Source organism: Schistocerca americana, chromosome 8 (genome assembly GCF_021461395.2).
Source record: "Schistocerca americana isolate TAMUIC-IGC-003095 chromosome 8, iqSchAmer2.1, whole genome shotgun sequence".
NCBI classification, from domain to species: domain Eukaryota; kingdom Metazoa; phylum Arthropoda; class Insecta; order Orthoptera; family Acrididae; genus Schistocerca; species Schistocerca americana.
The window spans coordinates 158073168-158099304 of NC_060126.1; the positions used below are offsets into that span (position 1 = coordinate 158073168).

Below are 26137 nucleotides of genomic sequence, written 5' to 3' on the forward strand. Positions count from 1 at the left end.
TGAGACGGAAATACAATTGTATAGTCAAAAAATCTGAAGGCAAGTACGACTCTAAGTGGAAAAGGAAAAGAGACAAGTAGTGCGAGAGACTGGTCAAATCCAGCACAAGCCAAAATCCAGTTCAGACTGAATGAAATACATTAGTGTTTGTGAACTAATCGAAACAGTTACTTTAAACAGTGTGAAATACTGTGAAGGTGAAACTGTGATATGGACAGTGAAGTGCTAGTATTGAACGTTCAACAGCGGTGAGGACGCCAAACGCCAATATTACGCACGAAAAACTGTGAATTTGCTTATAAATGTGAACTGTTAACGTGAAGTGAACCCACAGTCAATATTTTTGGGACAGACTGTAGTTTCAGTGAGCACAATAATGCGAGATTGGAATGCGATGCGTGGACTGTTGCAAAACAGCGACCGCAGAAACGGCGAATGTTTGTGCTAAGCTCGTATTGGGACACTCACCAGTGCCTGCGAGTGCGGCGAAAACATAAATAATTTTATCAAGACAAAAACTGACGTGTAATGGAAACAGTATTGCATCAAAACTGCATTCACGGGAGAAGGTCCATGTCATGTTTTCTGCAAGACAGTGCTAGCTTGACACTCGGAAACTGGCGAAAACTTAACAACAACTGCCGCACTAATAAATGCTCCTTTCCCACTAGCGTAACCATCTGCAGCGGGAAACAAATATTACGTTGGTTGTGTGTGTGTTTCATGTACTACGTCGGAGATGCGTAGCAGAGCTGACTCCTGCCAACAAGAGCGGGGGGCGGATATCATCCCACTCCGCCACGCCCGGCCGAGACAGAAGCGCATCGCCAACGGTGCAGCCGATCAGCTGATTCTGACGTTCCGCGACGGCGAGGCACACGCTGGTGTCGAGCGGGCGTTGACCTCTCCGCAGCCGCCGCGAACGCCGAGCACCGAACACACCAACCGACGCCGTCGCGAGCCAAACGTCGCGGCGTAGATCATCAACGACACCGCAATAAATTGTTTTAATGACCTCATTTTTTGCATAGTGCAACAAAAATATTTGTATGCACATCCTGTACTCCAATGACATTCCAGAAACAATTAAGTGAAAGTGACCAAAGCAGTTAGTCTGTCGCTCCGCCGAGGTTTTCCCCAGGTTTCCCTACGGCCGCGCCAAATGGGGAGCGAACAGTTGACACCCCTGGGACTTCAAATATTCCGGACTAACTCGTGGTTGTATACCTTGAACTTCATCTGTATTACACTTTGTGTGCAACGCACCTCAGTAATTACAACATACGATGTGACATATGTAAACTGTGAAAGAAAAATCTGCGTGTGGACACTGTGGACATGAAAGTGGAAATATTTGTGTCAAAAAACACGAACATTTTTTTATGACACAAACATTTCGGGGGGCAATATAGCGTCCCCAGTGCCAAATTTTTTATCATGTAGCCGTAAAATAATAATTTCTCTGTGTAGGTTTAGATTGCAAAGAAATAATTTATGACAGAATGATCTAAAGAGACGACAAGATACGCTCTTTTGTTAGTTTTTTAGTCGATTTCACTTCTTCGCTTGTCTTGAATGTGTCTAGAGGGACATCTTGTGTGTGCTGACAAATGTAAGCATATTTGTATGAGTTAAACATATAATATAACTATTTAATATTATTGTGCACTTTTAATTTGTAAGAGGTGATCCCGATTTCATGTCCGCCTTCCTTGAATTAACCTGCATTCAAGTAATTTACAGCTCAACAATCGCAGCGGCCGATGCAGCCAACGACGCCATTACGTGGCGATATTAACTTATGAAAATTTAACGGAAGCTGAAAAACTCGCCCGCTATTAGCATAATATCAATTTTTCTCCACAGCCGCACGAAGTTGCAGAAATACTTAGCTTTAAGATTCTTATTTTCAGTACCATAGCTGAGAGCCAGTGCTAGGGCTCTGACTACAATACAATGGTTAACGGAGGTAAGAAAATACTCTCGCGCGTGTGTGGGCCGCGGTTGTAATTAATAACTAAAGATCTTTTGTTTTAAAGTGAACTGACTAGCCGAGGAAATTTATATGAAAAGTTTATTACATTGTTCAACTTAAATATCATTTTTATTAAGGCCCACCACGTAAGTCGGCAACAATCAAAAAATAATAATAACAATAATAATATATACATTAAATTACGACAGCCGACGGACGCGAGAATGGTAACCCACATCCCACCCCACAAACACTACAGAAATATTTAGAAAATGTTCTCACACTTAAACATGAGGTATTCTCTAAACACAGATGGGGTATGCAGATTCCATCTGGGGGTGGTGGTGGGGGTGTGTGTGTGGGGGGTGGGGGATGGAAGGAGGGCATCAGGAAGGGCACTGGTCACAAACTGTTACTAAAATTGCCAAAACCCGGATAATACGCTAAGTCCACAGCAAAACAGGAAAAGGAGGCAAAAAAGAAATGCAATGACATATCATTCAGCAGTACTCCATTGTATTACACATTAAGATTTCTTCACTTTCATTCACAGATAAAGCAATGGAAGAATGGCTTTTCATGCGATATGTGTGCTTTCAATATTCTAAAATTATCTATACCAACAACGTGGTAACTGTAAAATTTGGGTTGGAAATTATTTAAAGATTCTTTACTGAAAACCAGTTCTTGGTCTAAGTCCAATAAGTGTGAAGTTACATATAGCTAAAGCACTCTTAAGATATTACAGATTCTAAATTCAATACCTTTAACAGTGAGCTGGACAAGTAAGATCCTACTGTGGTTTCAAAAGACATATTGGTATTCTCCTGACCCATAAACTGGAAAAATATACCGTATTTCAGTCTCTTCCTGGGGATTTGCAGTCTCCATAATGTATCCCAAAAGATGTGAGGTATTTTATCACACCTTTGTATCGTGATGAACCAGAGCTATCACACAGAAGAAATTGCAACTGGTCACATCTCCACTTTTACTGAAATTATGTTTGTTGTACCCTTCGAAGATTACAACCTTACTCAACACTGAAAAGACTTTCACTGAAGTTTCACTTCAAAGCCTTTTTTGTGGCAACACTTTGCTTGTCATTGCCTATGAGGCTTTTTGAAAATACAGTGGTGTCAACTTTTCACATTTTGCTTCTCTTTTCATTATTAAGAACATATTTTGGTACAAGTGCGAAATTTTTTCTATTTCTTTGTTGTGACCTATAGTGTGCTTTGAAATGAAGGGAGATTTTGGAGTAATGTCTTGCTGACAAAAAGGTCAAACACAGCATATAACCCACACTGGACAGACAGAGAGAAGGATGAACATCATTAAGATGCAACAGCAGCCCCAGAGACTACCCCCTAAAGACTTCACTTTTAACAACCACTCACCGCATCAGAAGTATACTTTAATGTTGATGAGTTTGTACAGAATTTTGTACCATCCTTGCAATCCAGACAGTTAAATCGTCATCCAATTTCTCCAGGAATCAAAGCATTACACTACCACATTCACAGTCATTGCTGAAGAGTACTTAGGGTTCACAGTATTAGAGGACTGCTGCAATAAATTAGCCCTCAGCTCAGGAATTCTAGGTTCACCAAAGCTGTGCTCAGCCTGGGCTTTTTAAGGTCTCTATTATGTCGACCCTTTTGAATAATCGGGTTGGGTGCACAACTTTATGAAGATTACAGATGCAGGTAGTGAGATTAGGCCCTTTCTAGAGCGAACCAATTTGAATCACACGTGTATTACATTAAACTCTGACACAATTTCAAAACCTTTTATGGATGAACCAGATTCTGTTTTCTTAAACAGTTGTCAGTATCTAGTCATATAACTATGTTAAAAACTAAAAAAGTAATGTATGCTAACCAACATCTTTCTGCTGTGCTTGGGTCAAAGTTGCCTTTTGTGGTGCTGTCTGCTGCTCAGTCTCTGGAATGACACCCAACCTAGCTGCAAGTTCTGCAGCAAAGTTGTTTGGTAGTCTACCCTGCAACAAGATATCAAGTATTATTAAGTGTCCTCATTTATGTCCATGTTTCAAGTCAGAGTTAATGTAATAATGCAAGGCCAAAACCAAAATTCAGCCAACCATTGTATCTACATGCCTTATCAGAACAAAAGGACGAAGAACAGCTCAACATCTTCAACTAATAATAAATTCCTTGAAGGAAAAAAAAGCCTCATGAAGATATTTTTGCCACTTTTTTATCTACACTTTCGCTTAAGTAAACACATGTAACTTTCAAAATTGAAAATCAGTAAGTTACATTATTTTGATGTATTATGATTAATGACATTTACAACCATAATTGTTCTAAGAGAACAGTTACACAAGTTGTGAAAATACATAAATATATTTACGAAGGTAGAAAACATACACACAACTCTCTGTACAACATATGACATCTCTTCCAGCTGCTGTAGTTACTTAGAACTCACAGTTAGTATAATTCATAAAACTGTCAAAAGTGACATTCTGTATCCCCTATTTATCTCTGTAGTTAAGTAACAGTCAGAGTTTATTGATTAAAACAGATAAAAGGAACTAAAAAATGAGACAATGAGGCCATACTTTCCTAACACTTTGACTGTTACAGATGCGTTCCATGCCGAGTGCGGCTTTATTGTCACCTAATTCTGCTACCTGCATTGGGAACCCACATTTGGGCCACCACCTGTAACTGGTTTTACTACACATTTAGCCTTGTTCCGTTCTGAATATTTGAGAGATGGGCACAACAACTTCATCTGTTTCTCTGGGTTTCACCACCCAAATAAAAAACGACACAGTTATACTGACAACACTGCAGAAGTAAAAAATTCAAACCTTTTGACTGCACTAGCACAATAGCTCCATTCCAAGCAACTTCTGAGGGAATATGTCTGCGTACTTGAGAACTTACTGACACAGGAATATCACAACGGAGTGCATTCTTTCACCTGAGGATGTTACTATGAGCCCACCAGGTGTAGCTAATATGGGTCCAGAAAAGTATAGTAAATTTTCCTTAGGAAGAGCGAAGGGAATTTCACCTTGCAGCCATGAAGCCATTTATTGTTCAGAGCTTGTCCACAGTGGCCACTGTGTGCTCTTCTGTTCCAGGCCCCAAACAACTGCTGAAGATGTAATGTTGACTCCTGGTCAGATCACAGTATGCCCACCTCCAAGGTTTCTTCCTATGCTAATACATCAACAAGTTTGTTCCCCAGAATCCCAATCAGACACAATATCCAGAGGAATACAATGAAGCTCTTAGTGCCATGTAGGTCGGGAAGATGATTGTGTATGGTCAAAACCAATGGGCTCTAAGAATAACATTGATTTACAGCCTAGAGATTACTTGGAGACACACTGCCGATTAGGAAATTCTCTCAAGTTTCATTGTAAATATAACAAAGGGGTTGAAGAATAGCTCATAATTCTGTCGTAAAAACAGAGCATCCATATGGTATGACATTTTGTTCTTGACCCATGGAATATGTGAAGGCTTGGTGACGTGACCCTCTAGATGACTTTTGAACCAGAAAACTCATCAAGAACTGAGAGGAAGACATACCGAAATGCACAGGGACCTACTATTTATTTGAACCAAAGAGTAGGTCCACATGGATATGGTTGAGGTGTGCACCATTGGAGGGGGAGGCGGTGGCAGGGGGTTGCTAAAATGATCTGCCAAGAGATTAAATAGTGGAAAGTTGATGTCTGGCCGAAGACAGTTCAGACAAACTGCTCTTAGGTCACCAAACGTGGTGTCACCTTTGAGTGAGGTGAAACTTCCCGCTGCAGAAAGGGATACGGTGAGTCAGGTGTCCAGGTTAGCTGCAAACATGTACTGTATAATTCATTAGTAATCAGTAGCATCTGATTTGTAAGGGAGACATATGTCGGGAGGCTGCCCACAGGGCTCATCCAAAAGATACCTGTCACAATGGTGCACACAGTCCAAGAGCTGCAATGTCAATCAGAACAGCCAAACTACAGGCCTGAGCTTGTTCAGAGCTTGTCAGGCCTGTAATCTAGTTGCAATAGGATGCAGGCATTGTAGAGGTGCTAGAGGATGTAGCGGTCTGCACCTCAGGAGCTGTTACTTAACTTAAGCAGAGGATAGTGTCAAGTTTCAACTGGCACTAATTTTTAAGCTAATGAGAATCTATACACATATTCTGTAACCCACAGTAAAGTGCGTGGCAGATGATGTTTAGCACTCTACCATGTAACAGTTTCTTCCCATCCAATCACATATGGAGCACAAATTGAACGACTGTTAAAATGCCTCTGTGCAGGCAGTAATTAATCTAATCTTGTTCCTGTGGTCTCTACAGGAGCAATACACAGTGAGCTGATGTCTGTAAATTCAGGTTTTTCCGCATTTCTGTGACTCTCCTCCATGAGTCAAATAAATATATCGACATTTGTGCTGCCCTTCATTCAATATATTTAGTATCCCCTGTTAGTCCTATAAGATATGGTTCTGAAATTAACTCCATCCACAGGCCATGGCAGGCCCATCAGCACTGACCAACCACCATGTCACCCTCTGCCAGTAGCATAATGGATGTGATATGGAGGAGGGTGAAGTCAGCACACCGCTCTCCTGACTGCAAGCAGTTTTTGTGACTTGGATTCACTACTACTCAGTCAAGTAGCTTCTCAACTGGTATCATGAAGCTGAGTGCACCCCATTCCAGTCTTGCCACCAAGAAAAAATCTCTGGCAGTACTAGGCATCAAACCTGGGTCCTCCAAATAGCATTGAACCATGTTGATTGCTCAGCCATGGAGGCGGACATGGTTATGCAATACTGGAATACTGTTCTAAAATGGGATGTACACATGTTTTGCAAGCAGTCTCCTTTGTTGACCAAATGCATTTTTCCAGTACCCTGCTAGTGAATTGAAGTTTGTCACCTACAATTTTACCTACATTTGACCCTATGTGATAATTACATTTTATATCCATACAAACTGCTACACTCAGGTATTTGTAGGTGTCGTCCAATTCCAAATGTGACTGATATTGTAATCACAGGACATGACTTTTGAGTGTCTTATGATGTGTACATTTCTGTACTTTTAAAGCAAGCTGAAATCTTATCAATATCTGACAAGAAATTTGTACATCTTTTTCATCTGGTGCTTCATTATGTATAACTGCATCACCTGCAACAAGTCTGTGGTTAGTGTGTCAGCCAGGTTATTAATATACAAAATGAACAGCTAGAGTTATATACATAGCTTTTCATGGGCAGCAGTGAGTATGCTGGTTTGGCATGACTATGGGGTTCCTATAGCTGAACTTGGAACAATTCTACATGGATCCATCATGTGGTTTACAGTAATGTTTCATAGTTTCATTCAGCTGCAGTGAACGCAAATCAGAATATAATGAACAACATCCGCAATAACTGGTTCACACTAAATACAACTGGAATCCCAGTTAAAGATTTACCTACAGAGACTTTCATGATCAACATAATTACAGACACCACTTACACAAAGGTAATATACAGGTCATTTTCTTGTTGTTTATAGATGAGGGACACAGGATCATATGCTAAGTAAAGGGCATATTTACAGTTGCATACTGTTGTAATTAATCTGGTTCTGCAAGGAGCACTCTTGAAAGTCTAAGGATTTGAAAAAGCTGAAGAATAGTTGAACAGTGGGTATCAAAAAGTAGTGGCATTCAAATAAGGTACAAACATGTCCCATTTCAAAGTAGTGCACATAGTTGCCTGGAAAGCGACAGAGGAAAACATCTTTGCAGACAGCTGCGAAAGCTTGCAATTAATTTCATTAACTTAATGGTGTGCCGATTATGGTGAGGAGGAACACAAATTTGAGCGAGTAAGATTCAATCATCTACCTTAAACACAAAGTAATAGTAAACATGCCATGTACAAAGCACATAAAAGTGCTATTATACAACTTATGTCTGTCTATGAAGGCTGTAAGCAGACACCAACTCTGAGGAAACTTCACAGCTTCTATCACACAGAATTACATTTCAAAGTTAGCAAATAAATAAATATTCCCACCACCTACGGCATTTAGCTTTTGAAATTTTTCCAAGTTACAATAGCAATAGAGTGGAACAAGAAATATAACTGCAAAGAGGGCATACTACATTAAATTTTTAGGGAAACAAAGTACCAAAAAACCAAACACTTTTACATTTATTCAATGAGATACATCATTTTTTAAAGTGATAGTGTTTTCAAACAATTCAATTAAATCCGTTTCCTCACTGTTGCTATACTGTAAGGTTATGATATTTGTCAGACATCTAAGTCTTCCCTTATTACCACCTCTGTCCCTAAATCTCATGGGACTTTAGTCCACATTATAAAATGATAAGTAGAGGCCTGAGGCTTGCTTTTCAAATGAATATTATCAGTTTGAATTTAACACTAATCATTCCACTCACCACACCTGCAGGAGGCTGCTCATCTGGTACTTTATGAGAATTCTCTTCTCCAAACATGTCTGATGGTGGAGGTGGCACATGCTGCTGCTTTGGGTGATGGCTCATATGTGGGTTCAGCTGTTCACTTTCAGGCTCAGAATTTTCACTTCCACTGACACTAGGTATCTGGAATCAGAGGGATGAGGATAGAGAAGTTAATTATGTCATCTCAGAGATTCAGAGTCTGCAACAGAGATGGTAGACACAAACAAAGATGCTACTGAAACATGAATTCTTTCTTTTCCTTTCATTTTCACTCAAATATATTCATTTCCATTTTATCCATGTAGCTTCAATTTTTAACCATGATGTAGAACAAGACTTAAGGACAAATTTTTCCCTTTAGTGCCACACATGAGAAGACATGTTAAATTACATGCCAATATTCTTCCTTACTGATACACTGAAGCTCAAAGTCATTTTACCCTTACTCAAAGAATTCTTCAGAACTTAAAAATATTTATTGACAAATATCTACATCATTCTAAATTTAACAGACGTAACCAAGGTCTTTGCATGAAAGTGCCAATGAAGTCAATTTTTTAAGTGTAATGTTGTTTTAATAGTATGATATTGAAATGGATTGTTTGTATCACAATTACCAAATGTGGCATATATTTTACGTTTTTCTAGTTATACCTTCGTAATACTGCATCATTTCTATCTATTCGAACTGGAGGGAAAAAAAAAAAAAAAACAGATCATAACAATAAATTATTCGAGAAAAGAGTAACAAATATAATTTTAGATACAGATGCACACCAGCATTACCAGGCATGAATAGAAGGGGGAGGTACTGATGGTGGTATAAGTACGGGCAGAAAGATTATGAAATCTAAGCTATTGCAGAAGAAGACTCATTACAATAAAGAAGGGAAACATGATAAGTACAAAAATAGAAAACCAGCTAACATAAATGTCACTTGCCTCCAGGACATATCTATATTAGAAATATCCACAAAATACCAAGCAAGATTACCACAATTCTGGATAAATATAACATAAGGGAAGAAATACAGCATCTTCTGTGATTCATAAGATACTTGGTGTTTCTCTGCAGTCTGTCCCAACTAAAGTAGAAGTAGTAATAAAAAATACCAGCACCCACAGAATTTGAAATTAATTCAGAACATCATTCACACATTGCAAGTTATTTTTTAAATTTATTTTTGGTGTTACAAATTATAGACTCTCAAATTTAACAGAGTAGTCTACTTTTATCACACAAACAATGATGCCTGCTTCATGTTTGGCACTATGTAAGGTCAAATTTTGCAAATACTTCAAAATTCTTTAGAAACTCTATTCAAATTTTTAAATTTGTGTTACGTGGGAGGAGGGACAGCAATAAATTCAAACCAAAATAGTCACTGAAAACAACTCCACAACAAAATCTACAAGAAGTAAACAATGTTTAAATTCATATTTCCTCCCACTTCAACATTAGAGGAGTGCCTACTCACCATGCTTTATGCTTTTAAGATGATTATTTCATTCACATTTCATGTCCAAGGTTACTATATCTTAAAAGTTAATTCAGCATTCAACAAGAGAAGGAGGATTAGCAAAAGCTGTTATAGTAACATATTTTAATTGAAAGCCCACAATTATATACATAAAAAAAATCCTGCATAAGGAAATTGGAAAGCTTATGGAGAAATGTCCAGTGCAAGAAAAGTCAACCCAAACCTTAGGAGAGACTGAAAGTGCAAGCTACATCTACTTAAGTGCCTGGCAGATTGTTCAGCAAAAAACCTTCACAATGATTCTCTATTCTCCCACTCCCGAACAGCACGCAGAAAAAACAAATACCTCTATCTTTCCATTCAAACTCTGATTTCCCTTATTTTATTATTATGATCATTTCTCCCTTTGTAGGCCGATGTCAACAAAATATTTTTGCATTCAGAGGAAATGGTTGGTGACTGAAATTTCATGAGAGGATCCCACTGCAACAAGAAACACCCTTATTTTAAAGCTGTCCATCCCTAATCCTGTATCATGTCCATGACACTCTCCCCTCTGTTTCTCAATAATACAAAACCTGCTACTCTTCTTTGAACATTCTCGATGTACTGCATTAATCCTACCGTGAGGCAGTACTCAAAAGAGGACAGACAAGCATAGTGTCTCTTCAATAGATCTGTTGCATCTACTAAGCGTTCTGCCAATAAATCAGAGTCTTTGATTGCCTTCCCCACAACATTTTTGTGTATTCTCTCCAATTTAAGTTGTTAATAATTGTAATTCTTAGATATTAATTGCATTTATGACCTTTAGATATGATTGATTTATCAAGTAACCAAAGTTAAACAGATTCCTTTCAGCACTCATGTGGATGACCTCACACTTTTCATTTTTTAGGTTCAATTGCCAATTTTTGCCAAGACTGATATCTTTTCTAAATCATTTTGCTATTTGTTTTGACCTTCTGATTTTTCTCGATGATAAACAAAAGCATCAACTGCAAACAACCTACAACAACTATTCAGATTGTCTCCTAAATTGTTTGTGTAAATAATGAACAGCAGAGGGTCTATTACACTACCATGGGGAAAGCCAGAAATCACTTCTGTTGTACTCAATGACATTGCATCAATTACTACAAAATGTGACCTCTCTGACAGGAAATCAAAAATCCAGCCGCATAACTGAGATGATATTCCACAAGCATGCTTGTGAGGTACAGTGTCAAAAGCAGTCTAGAAATATAGAAATACAGAATAATGATATCAATGTAATGGAAGGAAACATTCCACGTGGGAAAAATTATATATAAAAACAAAGATGAGGTGACTTACCGAACAAAAGCGCTGGCAGGTCGATAGACACACAAACAAACACAAACATACACACAAAATTCAAGCTTTCGCAACAAACTGTTGCCTCATCAGGAAAGAGGGAAGGAGAGGGGAAGACGAAAGGAAGTGGGTTTTAAGGGAGAGGGTAAGGAGTCATTCCAATCCCGGGAGCGGAAAGACTTACCTTAGGGGGAAAAAAGGACAGGTATACACTCGCACACACGCACATATCCATCCACACATACAGACACAAGCAGACATATTTAAATACAAAGAGTTTGGGCAGAGATGTCAGTCGAGGCAGAAGTGTAGAGGCAAAGAAGTTGTTGAAAGACAGGTGAGGTATGAGTGGCGGCAACATGAAATTAGCGGAGATTGAGGCCTGGCGGATGACGAGAAGAGAGGATATACTGAAGGGCAAGTTCCCATCTCCGGAGTTCGGATAGGTTGGTGTTGGTGGGAAGTATCCAGATAACCCGGACGGTGTAACACTGTGCCAAGATGTGCTGGCTGTGCACCAAGGCATGTTTAGCCACAGGGTGATCCTCATTACCAACAAACACTGTCTGCCTGTGTCCATGTTATCTGGATACTTCCCACCAACACCAACCTATCCGAACTCCGGAGATGAGAACTTGCCCTTCAGTATATCCTCTCTTCTCGTCATCCGCCAGGCCTCAATCTCCGCTAATTTCATGTTGCCGCCACTCATACCTCACCTGTCTTTCAACAACTTCTTTGCCTCTACACTTCTGCCTCGACTGACATCTCTGCCCAAACTCTTTGTATTTAAATATGTCTGCTTGTGTCTGTATGTGTGGATGGATATGTGCGTGTGTGCGAGTGTATACCTGTCCTTTTTTCCCCCTAAGGTAAGTCTTTCCGCTCCCGGGATTGGAATGACTCCTTACCCTCTCCCTTAAAACCCACTTCCTTTCGTCTTCCCCTCTCCTTCCCTCTTTCCTGATGAGGCAACAGTTTGTTGCGAAAGCTTGAATTTTGTGTGTATGTTTGTGTTTGTTTGTGTGTCTATCGACCTGCCAGCGCTTTTGTTCGGTAAGTCACCTCATCTTTGTTTTTATATATAATTTTTCCCACGTGAAATACAGAATAAATTTGAAATCTCTTGCCAATAGTATTCAACATTTTATGTGAGTGGAGAGCTAGTTGTATTTCATAAGAGTGAGGTTTTCTAAATGCATGCTGGTTTGTGTATCAATAGACCATTCTCTTCAATGTAATTCATAATGTTTGAACACAATTAATGATATGGAACTGTAATTTAGTGGATTACTCCTATTGTCTATTTCGAATATTGATGTGCCCTGTGCAAATTTCCAGTCTTTGGACACAGATCTTTCGTCGAGTGGGTGGTTGTATATGATTGAGAAGTATGGAGCTATTGCAATAGCATACTCTGAAAGGAACATAACCGGAATACAGTCTGGACTGGAAGACTCGCTTTTATTGAGTGATTTAAGTTGCTTCACTACTCTGAGGTTATCTACTTCTAAGCTGCTCAAGTTGAGAGCTGTTCTTGATTCAAATTCTGGAATATTTACTTCATCTTGTTTGGTGAAGGAACTTCGAAATGCTGGGTTTAATAGCTTTGCTTTTGCAATACTGTCATTGATAGTGTTTCCACTGCTATTGCACAGAGAAGTCATTTAATGTGTCTTTCTGATAACGTACTTTACATATGACCAGAGTCTCTCTGGATTTTCTGCCATGTTTCAAGACAAAGTTTCATTGTGGAAACTATTATAAGCATCTCATATTGACGTGAGTGCTAAGTTTCGAGCTTGTGTAAGGATCGCCAATCTTAGGGATTTTGAATTTGTTTAAAACTGGCATGCTTTTTTGTTGTTTCTGCAACAGTGTTCTTACCCATTTTGTGTGCCAAGGTGGATCAGCTCCATCATTTGTTAATTTATTTGTTATAAATCTTTCAATTGCTGTCATTATTATTTCTTTGAATTCGAGTCGCATCTGGTCTATAATTACATTGTTAATTTGGACGGAATGGAAGCTGCTCTCAGGAAGGTATCAAACGAGTTTTTATCTGCTTTTTTGAATAGTTATATAAGACAGAACTAACAAATGATTAAAAAGTTTATTTGAAAGGTAAGGGTTCCTCATAAAAAAAAAATCTTCATTACAAAAATTTTTGTCAGTTTTAGTTTCCTACAAATCTAATTCACAAACCTAATCACTGTTCAGTCTAAGCACTTTTCATAATGTTGTGCTAGCTGCCTCTACCCCTCTGCATAATTCTTAGCCTGAAAACTAAACCAGTTGACAGGAGTGTTCTTTTACTCATGAGTGTAGGCCCATGAACTAGGCACAGCTCTTGATGAATTTGAGCACCTTTAGATCCTTTCAAACACAAAAACTGAATCACAGCACACAAAGATTTTTGAAGCCTTTTTCCATTTGCTTTCGCCAACAGTCATACACCTACTGTATGAAATCAATTACTTCTGTGACTTCACAAGCAATCAACATCATTGCATTCATGCAACTTTATATTGAACTGTCAACATTTAAAATGGCCCTTCGTTTTGGAATAAGCATCACACAATATTAAAGAGCTGCTAGTGTGTGGTAGGTCAAAAATGAAAACTAAACTTGTATATCAAAGAGTACACATAAAACACAATATAAAAAGAAATGGCCAACAGAAGTGGGAAGAACTTAACAAAGCGAGAAAATGAAATATCAAAAAGGTAAGATGCCGAAAGATCACCTTTTTACCTGTCTCTTTCACCTTACCACCTACATATGTTAATACGGATATATTGATATCTGAAGGCAAGTATTTATAAGCTCACAATAACACATGCAGCAAGGTAAAATATGTTAACTTAATTTGTTCATAATTGACAGTAACATTCATTTACATACCCTTCGTCGTTTCATCCTGTCAGATATGGCGTAATCAGCCTCAACATCACTGGCACTCTCACTAGATGGTATTTCAGTAGCACCAGGAACACCACTTTCTTCTTCATCACTGAACACATCAGCCAGCCCCACTCGATCATCTTCGTAAAATTCACGTGAACCGATGAGAAATGGCAATGGGCGGTTTGCATAAGGATTCACCGGCCGCAGTATAATACGCCCCATGCTGTGGAACAGTTACATTTCAAAATTTTTTCTTCTATCACTAGAAGACCAAACTACCATACTATTCTCTACTATTTTACATTGCTTCCATGTTCTAAATGAAAGTTTTAAATCTGAAACCTGGAGAAATGTATCACCTACTTTGGGTTATGAAAGCTTATACACTGCAATTGGTTTCTAGTATACACAAAAATGTAAAAAAAAAACTGTATATCAAAACTGAAATAATCCATTTTTTGTAGAGTAGTGATGATTACATGTGACACATTAAAACTGTGTGCTGAACTGGTATTCAAATCTGGAGACAATTCTTCTAGTGATGATGTGCAGCTCAAGTGCACTACATGTGCACGCCTCGTAGACCAAGCTTCATCTTGCTGGAGTCTTCTCCCATGCAGCACAGACACTTTCAAATTATGCTGTAATACTACCATTTCCACAAGAATGGATACAACATGAGATTAGCCTTTCCACAACCATGGGGTGGTTGCTGAAATCTGAATGTTCTACTCTGAATTAAGTATATAGTCCAGCAAAAATTTTTCAACTGTCGTTTACAATCAACACAGTGTATACATTGCAAAGAAGAGAAAGATTAAGAGTCCATGAATATTACTCAGATAGAACAATCAGTAGTATACGGCCATGCAAGCAGTAAGCATAGTACATACATTAAACTTTTGCAAAATGATATTTAACCAAAGAAGAGTCAACATGACTTGAGATAATACAAGCCAAGTTATTCACTTCATATATTTATAGAATACTTTGCGATATCACAATTCCATTTTCATGTAGATGAATTGTAAGGACATCCTCAATAAACAACAATTTCTCTCTTTTCATAGATACATTAACTAGACATACTCTTACCAATTTTGATTTTCAAATATAAGTATAGTATTTCTGTTACTAGTATCACAGACCTCAACAAGACCATTTTAACTACATTACACTCTCTAAATTCTGGTAAGTAGTTCCAGAGGAAGTACAATATTTAGAACTTAGGACTCATTTATATGTTCAGAGTACAGAACTGCCTGCTGACTTCTGCGGAAGTTTGTAATTTTTACCCAAATAATGAAACATGCTGCATCTGGTAAGAAGAAAACAGCAAGTTGCACCATTGCAATACTAGTATGAAGGTGCAAAGAGGTTGTGTATCCTCCAGTTCTGTAGTATAGTACACATGCATAAAGTGCTCGTTACTTCTTAAAAGAGGTCTTTCATAGAGTGAGAGAAATTAAATTATCTACTTCTTTATGGCAAATGAAGAAGGAATGCATGGACAATAGTAAAGTTGTATCTACCAAGGTATCTTCACACAGCATCCAACAAGAATGACAGTTCAAAAAGTTGTTATTGGATAAGCACTAGAATGCTATGCAAATGAAAACGTACTACACTTAAAGTGTAGAATGACTAAAACTGATGTCTGGTTGCTACTTGTTGTAATCCATATATTAGCTATAGAGAAAATGTGAGTGGCTCTGGAATAAGTCAGACCAGCACTGTTCACATTTTGTACACAAACATTTTTCATCTGTATCCTGAGTCACTTCACCAGCAGATCAACTGGCAGGACTGCTGAAGACACATCAAATTCCAATACTACATTCTGACCAGGACATTACATGCATTCCTCAAATAATTCTCTTTACTACTGAATTAAACATGAATTACAAACCATGGAAAATTGGATGTAAAAACAATATATGTGACGGAAACATTCCACGTGGGAAAAATATATCCAAAAACAAAGATGATGTAACTTACCAAACGAAAGCGCTGGCATGTTGATAGACATACAAACAGACACAAACATACACATACAATTCAAGCTTTCACAACCAACAGTTGCTTCATCAGGAAAGAGGGAAGGAGAGGAAAAGACGAAAGGATGTTGGTTTTAAGGGAGAGGGTAGGGAGTCATTCCAATCCCGGGAGTGGAAAGACTTACCTTAGGGGGAAAAAAGGACAGGTATACACTCGCACACACACACACACACACACACACACACACACACACACACACACACACACGAATCCATCCACACATACACAGACACAAGCAGACCCTCGGGGTCGTTCTTCCCATTTCTTCTAGTGAGTGGGCTTCGCCCCTCATTATTGTCAGGAAACCCTCAGGAAAGTTGCGTCTTTGTGGCGATTTCAAGGCCACCATTAATATCCAATTGGTGGTGGACACCTATCCTTTGCCTTGTGCTGATGAATTGTTCTCCACCATGGCGGGAGGCCAATATTTTTTGAAAATCGATCTTCTGGAGGCTTATCATCAGATACCACTTGATGAGGACTCCAAACGGCTGGCGGTCGTCAACACCCCGCTTTGGCCTTTACCAATATCAGCGGTTGGCCTTCGGAATATCCACTGCCCCGGCGATATTACAGTGTTATCTTGAGCACGTCATATCGACAATCCCTCATTGAAACGAGGAGACGAGATACTGGCAGAAGTAAAGCTGTGAGTACCGGGCGTGAGTCGTGCTTCGGTAGCTCAGGTGGTAGAGCATTTGCCCGCGAAAGGCAAAGGTCCCGAGTTCGAGTCTCGGTCGGGCACACAGTTTTAATCTGCCAGGAAGTTTCATATCAGCGCACACTCTGCTGCAGAGTGAAAATCTCATTCTGGAATCACTCATTGTATTAATTACCTGGACGACATAATTGTCACAGGCCGCAGCATGAAGGAACACTTGCACAACCTTCGCACCCTCTTTCTCAAATTCAGGTCAGTGGGCTTGCATTGCAACCTCTGTAAGTCAAACTTCTTCCAACCATTCATTGAGTATGTGGGCTTCACCATCTCTCGGCACGGCGTCCAGTCGATAGGAAGTTTGGTCCAAGGTATCGTCGACCTTCCGCGGCCAGCTTCGCTGAAGGAGTTACAAGCTTTTTTAGGCAAGATTGCCTATTACCACCGGTTCATTCCCAGGGCTTCCGCCATAGCCCGCCCCCTGTGCTGCCTTCTGCGGAAGGGTGTCCCTTTTGATTGGTTGCCTGCATGCAAGCGAGCGATCACCTCGTTGAAGGGCCTCCTCACGTCAGCGCCTTGTTTGGCTACTTTTAACCCCCATAAGCCATTGGTCCTGGCTACAGATGCTTCGCAGTATGGGGTGGGGGCAGTCCTGGCCCATCGCAACGTGGATGGTTTCGAGCAGCCACTGGTGTTTGCGTCTAACACTCTTAGTCCCGCGCAGGCCCATTACTACCAGTTGGAAAAAGAGGCTTTGGCCATTGTCTACGCTGTTACCAAGTTTCACCCTTTCTTGTATGGCACGAAGTTTCAGTTAATCACTGACCATAAGTCGTTAATATCGTTATTTGGCCCCGCCTCTCAGATTCCGGATAGGGTGGCCCACAGGCTACAGCACTGGGCCTTGTTCCTCTCTAAGTATCATTATGACATTCATTTTTGCCCTACCAGACAGCATGCCAACGCATACGCTCTTCCCCGTCTTCCGGTGGGCCCAGATCCTAAGTTCAATCAAGAGGAGATTATGTGTTTTCATTTGGATGTGGCGTCGCGCCAAGTGGTTGATGGCTTCCCGATCATTAGTTCTAGAGTTGCCAGGGAAATGGCAGCTGACCCGGTTCTCTGACAAGTGTTTCGCCTCATTCAGCAGGGGTGGTCATCCCGACCTCCAGGCCAGGCCTCGGACCCTCTTCGTAATTATTCTGTTCTACGAGACCGCCTCTCCGTCTTGGAAGCAGTTCTCCTTCTGGCTACCGATGATACAGCTCCTCGCGTGGTTGTTCCTGCAAGTTTGCGAAGGGAAGTCCTCACGTTATTACATGAGGGGCACTGGGGTGTTTCCCGTACTAAAACCTTGGCTCACAGACATGTGTACTGGCCTGGTATTGACAGAGAAATTGAGCACTTGGTGGCTGCCTGTTCCCAGTGTGCGAGCCAACAGGCATCTCAAAGGTCAGCGTTCTCTTCATGGCCGCCTGCAACCCAGGCATGGGAACGTGTTCACATCGATTTTGGGGGCCCGTTTCTCAATGGCTTTTGGCTCATTGTCATTGATGCTTATTCCCGATTTCCATATGTGGTTCACTGCTCCTCAACCACTTCAGAAGTTGCAATCCAGGCACTAGCAAAAATCCTTTCTGTGGAAAGTCTGCCAGTCACCCTGGTCTCAGACAATGGACTTCAGTTTATTTCGCAGACCTTCCAGGATTTTTGTAGGCGCTTCAGTATTCGGAACGTTTGCTCTCCCCTCTTTCATCCACAATCGAATGGGGAAGCCGAGCGCATGGTGCGCACATTTAAGAGACAGATGAAAAAGTATGTGCATGAATTCCCTGCGGAGGAGGCATTGACGTTTTTCCTGATGGCATACCGGACCACACCAATGGGAGAACGCAGCCCCGCAGAGCTCCTGCACGGACGCCAACCTAGGACTCTGCTGCACCTCCTCCGGCCTGGTCCTCGCCAGTCTTCGCAACACAGAGTACCCGGCTTTCCACCAGGTATGTCGGTCTGGGCACGTGGGTTTGGTCGCAATCCACGTTGGATACCGGCGGTGGTCCTGCGCCTAAATGGCCACCGGCTCTATACCTTGCAGGCGGGGGACCGGGAGGTACATTGTCACCAAAATTAGCTACGTCCATGTTTGGGCACCCACCCTCCGACCCCTCGGGCACCGGCTTCCCCATTGCTGGCACCTGTGTTGGTTTCTCAGGGGATGCTACCGCCCCTCCCCCCTGTGACTCTGCTCCACTGCGATGGTTCTCAGCCTTGGCAGCCTCCAGTGCCTCCAGCACTGGCATCGCCATCATTAGAGATGCCCCAGCGAGAGCCGGGCCCCCTCGCAGGCCCGGCTTCTCAGGAGGCTGGTTCACCTGTGGTCGTCCCTTCCCCATCGTCCCCGCCACTGGGTCTTGCCCCCTCCCGAGGTGGATCAGGATCCGGAGTTTGACGGCTTGTCTCCCGTTCTGTCCCAGGCTCCGGTGGTGGGACGACGGGGGCCTCTTTGTGTGAGTCACTTCCAGCCGTATTCGAAGGTTCCGGCTCGAGAGTTGGCAGATCCTCTCGACTCCAGCCTTCCGATGGATGTGGAGGTCATCACTCCTGCACAACGCTTCACCTTCCGACGCAGTGGATCACAGTGGCTTCACCCCCTCCCCCCCCCCCCCCGAAGGAGGAGGAGTGCAGTAGCCACCAGAAAGACCATGGGAGGCGCACATCGGCACGGTGCGTCACAGACGGGTAGTTGTCGCAAGTAGAGTCCCGTAAACTAGAGGGCACGCAAGAATTTGGCCGCGACCTCTGCCAGCGGAACAACAACAACTCAGGCAGCACGGGCCGTGCCCAGTCAGTTCACATCGGGCATGCCTAGGAGACGGTTCCCAGTCTACGCTATGTGAAGTGCGACGGAAAACGTGAACCGTGTTACTACATATTGGGACTGATACGTATATCTGGAAACAATATTTTCGTATTACTGACATGCATTTAATAATTTGGCAATAGCTGTGTTTTACTTCATTGCAATTTTGGTTTTCTGCCCTGCAGGATGATTTGAAAAAGGATCCTGACCCAAAACTAGTCATCAAGTAAAGAAAAGTGAAATTTACAACTTTGGCTGTTTTTCTGATTAACACAAGTTGCTGCTCTGCAATTACACATTTAAAACAATATGATAACATAAAAGTAATAAATCTACAAGACTAGTCTGATTTTTGTAGCAATTATTTGATAACTGTATATACGATTACTATTAAACAATTTTAAGAATAATGCTTTCATGGTTTCTGTTGGCTTTAATGAAGTATTGCACATTTAAGAAAGTAGTTCACCTTGCTGAACTCTCATCTTCTTCACTGTCGCTCACTGCTGGAACCTCAATGGTCTCAAACATAGTATCCATGATGCTCATACCAATAGTAAGTGCCTCACGCACCATATCAACTGTTTCAGCTTCAACTTCAGCTTTAGATGGAGTCTGTACAGCAGAAAAAAGAGGAAAATGTTAAATGACAAAGATTGAAGACGTATTCAAATCACCTTCATGTGCTTAATGATGTACATCCACCTTCTTAAAAATTTTCCAGCCTGTGGTATTACACAAATGATGTGCAATTGCAAAACCATGATTCAACAATTATTTTAATTTTATTTCTGTCGGCAGATACCCTGCTCATCATGATTTTCACTTACTTTATGGGAAGAAAGCCTTCCGCCATTGGTCTGTCAATCACAAACTTTGTTCTGCATGTATTTACAATTTACCTACATGGCTGTTTTGTTTCAGAAGTGGAGGAGATGGGGAATCAAATGGTATTCGCATATTATCATGTGTGGTAAAGCAACTTAAAACCAGGCAAAGACTGGCCAGTACACCAGACAACCAGTCGATAATCTGATTTGTGAATTAATTTTTCGTTCAATTCATGCCCTTACATCATAAGCCAGTGTGCTGCCCAATCAACTTGATGAGGATATCATGCTTTATGATTCTGACAAAGCTTTCGACTCAGTATGAACAAAATCTGTACTAACACCATCTGGAAACAAGGCAATCATTTAACCAATGTTCCTATGATGATTTATTTGCAGTGTTTATCTTATAGTGGGAATAATCTTCAACAATGAATGGAAGAACTTGTTTTTGTACTGTGCAGCTGGAGTCAGCCCAGAGACAGATTGCTCAAAACATCTTTCACCCAGTTTCAAAGGAAACTGTCAATCTGTTTCCTGTTGTAAACAAAACTGTTTTTAAAGCAAAATGTGATGTGTCCATTTGATAGAGTGATCCCAAATTAGTCTAGTACCTATTACTTTTATAGATATGGGTTAACACGAGCAGGAAGACAAGAAAAATAACTAGTAATCCAGCAGTGACTGCACCGCCCTGGTCCATGCTCACTGCTGCCACCATGCAGCAGCACTACTGAGCTGCTTCTGGAGTACTGCTTATTATTTGTATTTTACTACCCCTGTTAATACATATTAATAAAATGAATACACACTAAACTAATTTGGGACCACTCTACTGAAGCAGAACATAAATTTTCAGTTTAAAAAACATTCTGTTTGGAACAGAGGGGTAGAAAGGGGTCGATGCTTTTCATTGACACTGGATGTCGCATGAAAGATGTGATGAGCAGTATTTGTTTGGGTTGGCTCGAGCTACATATTGCAAAAATGAAATTGAAAATATTGGCCAAATGCTGAGAAAATGTGCCTGAAGCAATATAAGTTGAACCAGAAATCCACAACAAACATTCAGAGATTGTTCAGGAGAAACTTGTGAGAACTTTTGTTATAAGGGATTCATGGTATCCAGTACAGAGTAATAATGATTCAATAGATTTGTTACCTCAGTTGTCTGTTTCTTTGAAAATGAAGAAGCAGGTAATATGAAATTGCCAAAGCTTACAACAAAAAACAAAGAGGAACGCAACAACCCTCAGATGCAAAAGTACTGTGATGTGGTTGCCACTGTTCCAGGAATAGCTCAGTTTAGCATCACCATGCCACTCTTCCATTGCGTTCAGTGAAGCTAGCTAGCCCTTCATCAGTAATTCTATCCATACTGCTGTCTATCATTGTTAACATATAATCAACACTGCCAGAAAAACAAACCTGCGACAAACCAAACCATACTGAATGCAAACTTGAGAATGAACAGTATAATGAGCATTACTGTTGTCAGTATGAAGCATAGTGAGTGAATGGAAAAAGTTTGTCATCAAACAAGATAGACACCATGTACTGACGATATTTGCACATTTGTGCACTATTTTCAGTGCAATGCGGAGGCAGTGCAAATTGCAGGAAAAAAAAAAGATCAAGCAAGCATTAACTCCATAACAAGCTGCTGGAGACTGTGTGTCCCTTATACCAAACTACTCAGAAGGTATCACTTAACAGCCTCTGGAAGTTTGTCAGTGACACTCTGGTATGTCCTGTGTATCTCCCACCACTACAATGAGTTAAACTTCTTTGGCAGTGGACGAAGACAACTTTATACACAGCAATAGAAATAAACAGATGTTAAAAAGAGTTCAGATCTTTTGCTAAATTATTTCAGAACCAAATTTCAAATGTTCAAATAACTTACAGGAATGCAGCAAGGCGACACCTCTGACAACCACTGATATGACAACAGGTGCATGTCCTGTCATTTTAAAGGCACAAGTGCAGCATTTATGCCTTGAAAATGACAGGGTGTGCACCTGTCATAATATCAACGGTTGCCAAATATGCCACCCGGCTGCATTCCCATAAGTTATTTCAACATTTTATGTGCCAGGAGAAACTCACATTAAACTTTTAAAATGTCTGAAACAAAAGCGTACAACCAGTGTGCACTACCAGTTTTGACTTACAGCACTGAAAAATTCATTTTCATTGTGAAAACCTTGAGCTACTCAGCTAACAACAGAGAGAGATACATTACAGGAATTTCTACAAGAGACAAGGCTAAAATCAGCATATAGATCGGAGAACAGACTGGAATAGGACATTAATTATCACACAATGAAAATGAAATAAATAATAAAAGATCAAGATGAAGACTACATAGGTCAGTATAACACATCAGAAAATGCCATAATGGCATTGATACGTATCACTGAACATTAATTTTGCACCACTGTGTCTGATAAATGGAATGGCAGAAGGAACAAAGGAGCCCATAGTATAGTGTAGCAAGGGAGTAACGGGGCAACTGTAAAGAGAGATCAGTTGCCACTGTCTACAGTCACAGTATCAGCTTATGTTTCTTTAATTTGAATCCACCAAAGAAATAATATTCTAGCTATAGTGACTATGTCAAGAACACACTCACAAGAACAAAACACAGCACCACATTTAAACGTTCACAAAAATAATTGCTAGAACTGTTGATAAAATTTACTGAGCTTCCACTTTCTTTACTTCTCAACTTAAATTCTTCTGTCGCCTACAACTTTACATTCCCTTTGCCTCTTCCTATCTGCCTCCTTCTCCTGAAAATTCTTATAAATTGCTAAAACTTCATGGTAGAATACCACTTTTTTGCCCCCTCCTCTCCCATTTACGTCTGTGTCAGCACTGTTCCAGTTGTTCCTATCTTAGTAAGTGTACACTAGCCCTCTCTCTCAGATAATGTTGAAAATGGATCTTAAGTTTGGAGCCCTAGAGTTTAAAGCTCCTTAACAGTCCAGTTGCTTCACTGTGTAGGTATCTTTAAAGCTTGCAAGCCCTTATTACAAAGGTTTTGTTACATACATAAGAACAAATCACATTTAAGTTAACAATACCAAAATTAAAGAAAAATAATACTCACCTTCTGCAAGGGAACTGTTGAGTCAGCTGTAACTTTTGTCTCTTCATCATCATCATCTACTCTGTTCTCAACAAACTGCGTGTTTGCCAGTGAAAGGAAGGAATTTGTTACATTGTTAACAGCAGATGATGTCGTATTTAAGTCTTCAACAAGTTCATCCAGCATTTTCTGAGTGGTGTGCGTTTTGGCTACCAGGTTCTGCAAGACCATAATATTGTATTTATAGCAGGTGATACTGAGATAGAGAAAATACTTAAAACAATCCAGAATAAAACAGTCTTGGTTGCAAAACTGTTTAACATCAATGATGCATTTCACCCTTCTCAGTTGTCATCAGATTGTGTAAAAGTAGATATATATGCAACCTATCTGTCACAAAGCTATATAAAATGGAAAATAGAAGCAACAGTAGCTGGATATGTAGCCCATACGTCATAAAAACTTATAAAATGCAAGGCAGTGTATGCAGCTCGTACCACATTTTTGTAAATGTAGTCCTATTTGTACTGGTATGGTGGAGTTAGCTGGTGTGCTCACAGCCCAACTTGAATTTTAAATGCTTCAATGGTGGATGGGTTACATACCTAGTTACTGTTGTGTCCATTTTCCATTTTATATGGGTTCATGATGGATGAGACATATCCAGCTACTTTTACACAATCTGATGATGCCCCAAAAGGGTTAAACACATCATTGATATTAAATAATTTTGCAACCAAGATAATTTTTATTCTTGAATAATTTGAAACTGGTTGCTGCAGTGATCTGCCACAATGGAATGGAATAATTTTTAGCTAACATAATGTATACAATTTACCTGAAAGACCTACTTGCAACATGTCAGAATAGGAGCAACTGAAGTGGGGCCTTCAGAAAAAACTAAAGGGAAAAGTGTATCAGCTGTCGAGCTTTTTAGACCTGTAACTATTTTGTCAAGATATAGAATACACTGGGGAAGAAATAGGAAAATAAATAATTCTCAAGTACTCTACAACACTGGGGAAGAAATAGGAAAATAAATAATTCTCAAGTACTCTACAGTCAGTCATTTATAAGGTAAGGGAAACCACGAATGACACTTAGTCAATGGCCAAAGGCACAAAACAGAGCCAATGTTATGACTGGAGGAACAGGAGCTCAAATCAGTATCAATGAACAAAGGCACAATCACCTTGAACAGGAACACACAAATAAGTGTGAAATAGGTCAGTGATAAATTTCACTGATAATAACTCATTGTATCTTAACTACAGTCACTCTTTCTTTAGCTTCAACGGCCAGTTCCCTAAGAGTGCCTCATTTCCTAGATTCTCACATGCAGTAGACCTAGAAAAATGATGCTGCACTCACTAGGTACACACTGTCAGCTATAAACCTTAGCATGTTTCACCCTGTCAGAATGTTAGTTCATCGCCTGGATACTTTCCCTTGTAGAACAACAGCAAGTGTTTTTTACACATTGGATGACTGTTCTAGAATTTGAGAGAGACATGAAGAGATGAAAATCACAGTCAAATGGCTTCTCTGTTCCAAACTCCATAATATCTGGTGTTATTATACACCAACATGATACTGACAACTAAAGCTATGATAAGCTGGGGAATGTAGGCTTTAATTATATATTTGCTGTTGTAATATGGTCAGGTTACACTGACATGAGTACTTCCCAACCAGTCTTGCACTGACCTAACTTCAACAATGAATTGCTTGATGAAATGAGTGAGTCTATATGGTTGGCACAAACTTGTCAATGCAATGACTTGAAATGGCTCTTTTATTGCTGTTAATCATGATGATGCAGTTTATAGTAATGATGTATCAACATTCATGCTCTATGAAAGTCGCTTTCCTGAACTGTTAGAAACAAGTCACAGTCAAGCTTCAGTAGCCCTTTACAAACAGTACTGTAAGGTGCTTAGGCAAAAAGCATGCGCTATGCAAACAGAATAGATAATTCTTAGAACAAAATTAAAACAATATGGTTGATCATGAATGAAGTGTCTGGCACACAGCACAATGTGGAGGATATAAAGTCAATATCTGGTAAAATGTTTTTGTTATTGACAAGTCAGATACATGTATGTTTCACTTTCTGAATAGAGCAGGTGAATTAAATAAAATCTTACTTTCCACAGGGAATCTTATAACACTCTTGGAAAACAGCTTTCCAAGATTGCTATCTGAAATACACCTCTGTGATATTAACAGGGGGAGAGCAAGTCAGTAATTAATCACTGAAGACTAACTAAGGATTCTCATGGATACGATGGGGTATCTAGCAAGATACCAAAGCACTCTGCTCCATATATTAGCCCTGTACTTAGCCACATTTTATTTGTAATCATTTCTTCAGGAATGATCAGTTTACCGAACAATTAAAAAGCTCAGTAGTGAAACTGCTGTATAAAAAAGGAGAAAGGGATAAAGTACGCAACTCTAGAGCTATTTC

At 40.1% G+C, this 26137-nt stretch overlaps 1 protein-coding gene across 1 annotated transcript in view; it reads right to left on the bottom strand.

Annotated features, from left to right (window-relative positions):
* Window positions 1-23888, bottom strand: part of LOC124544941 (WASH complex subunit 2) — a 154707-nt gene extending 130819 nt beyond the window's left edge. The window contains exons 1-5 of the mRNA XM_047123688.1: window positions 23689-23888; window positions 20213-20358; window positions 14165-14390; window positions 8421-8585; window positions 3860-3980 (exon numbers count right to left, since the gene is read on the bottom strand). Coding sequence (XP_046979644.1) covers window positions 3860-3980; window positions 8421-8585; window positions 14165-14390; window positions 20213-20358; window positions 23689-23853 — 823 coding nt within the window. The 5' untranslated portion in view covers window positions 23854-23888. The remainder of the gene's footprint in view (window positions 1-3859; window positions 3981-8420; window positions 8586-14164; window positions 14391-20212; window positions 20359-23688) is intronic.
* Window positions 23889-26137: the final 2249 nt, after the last annotated feature.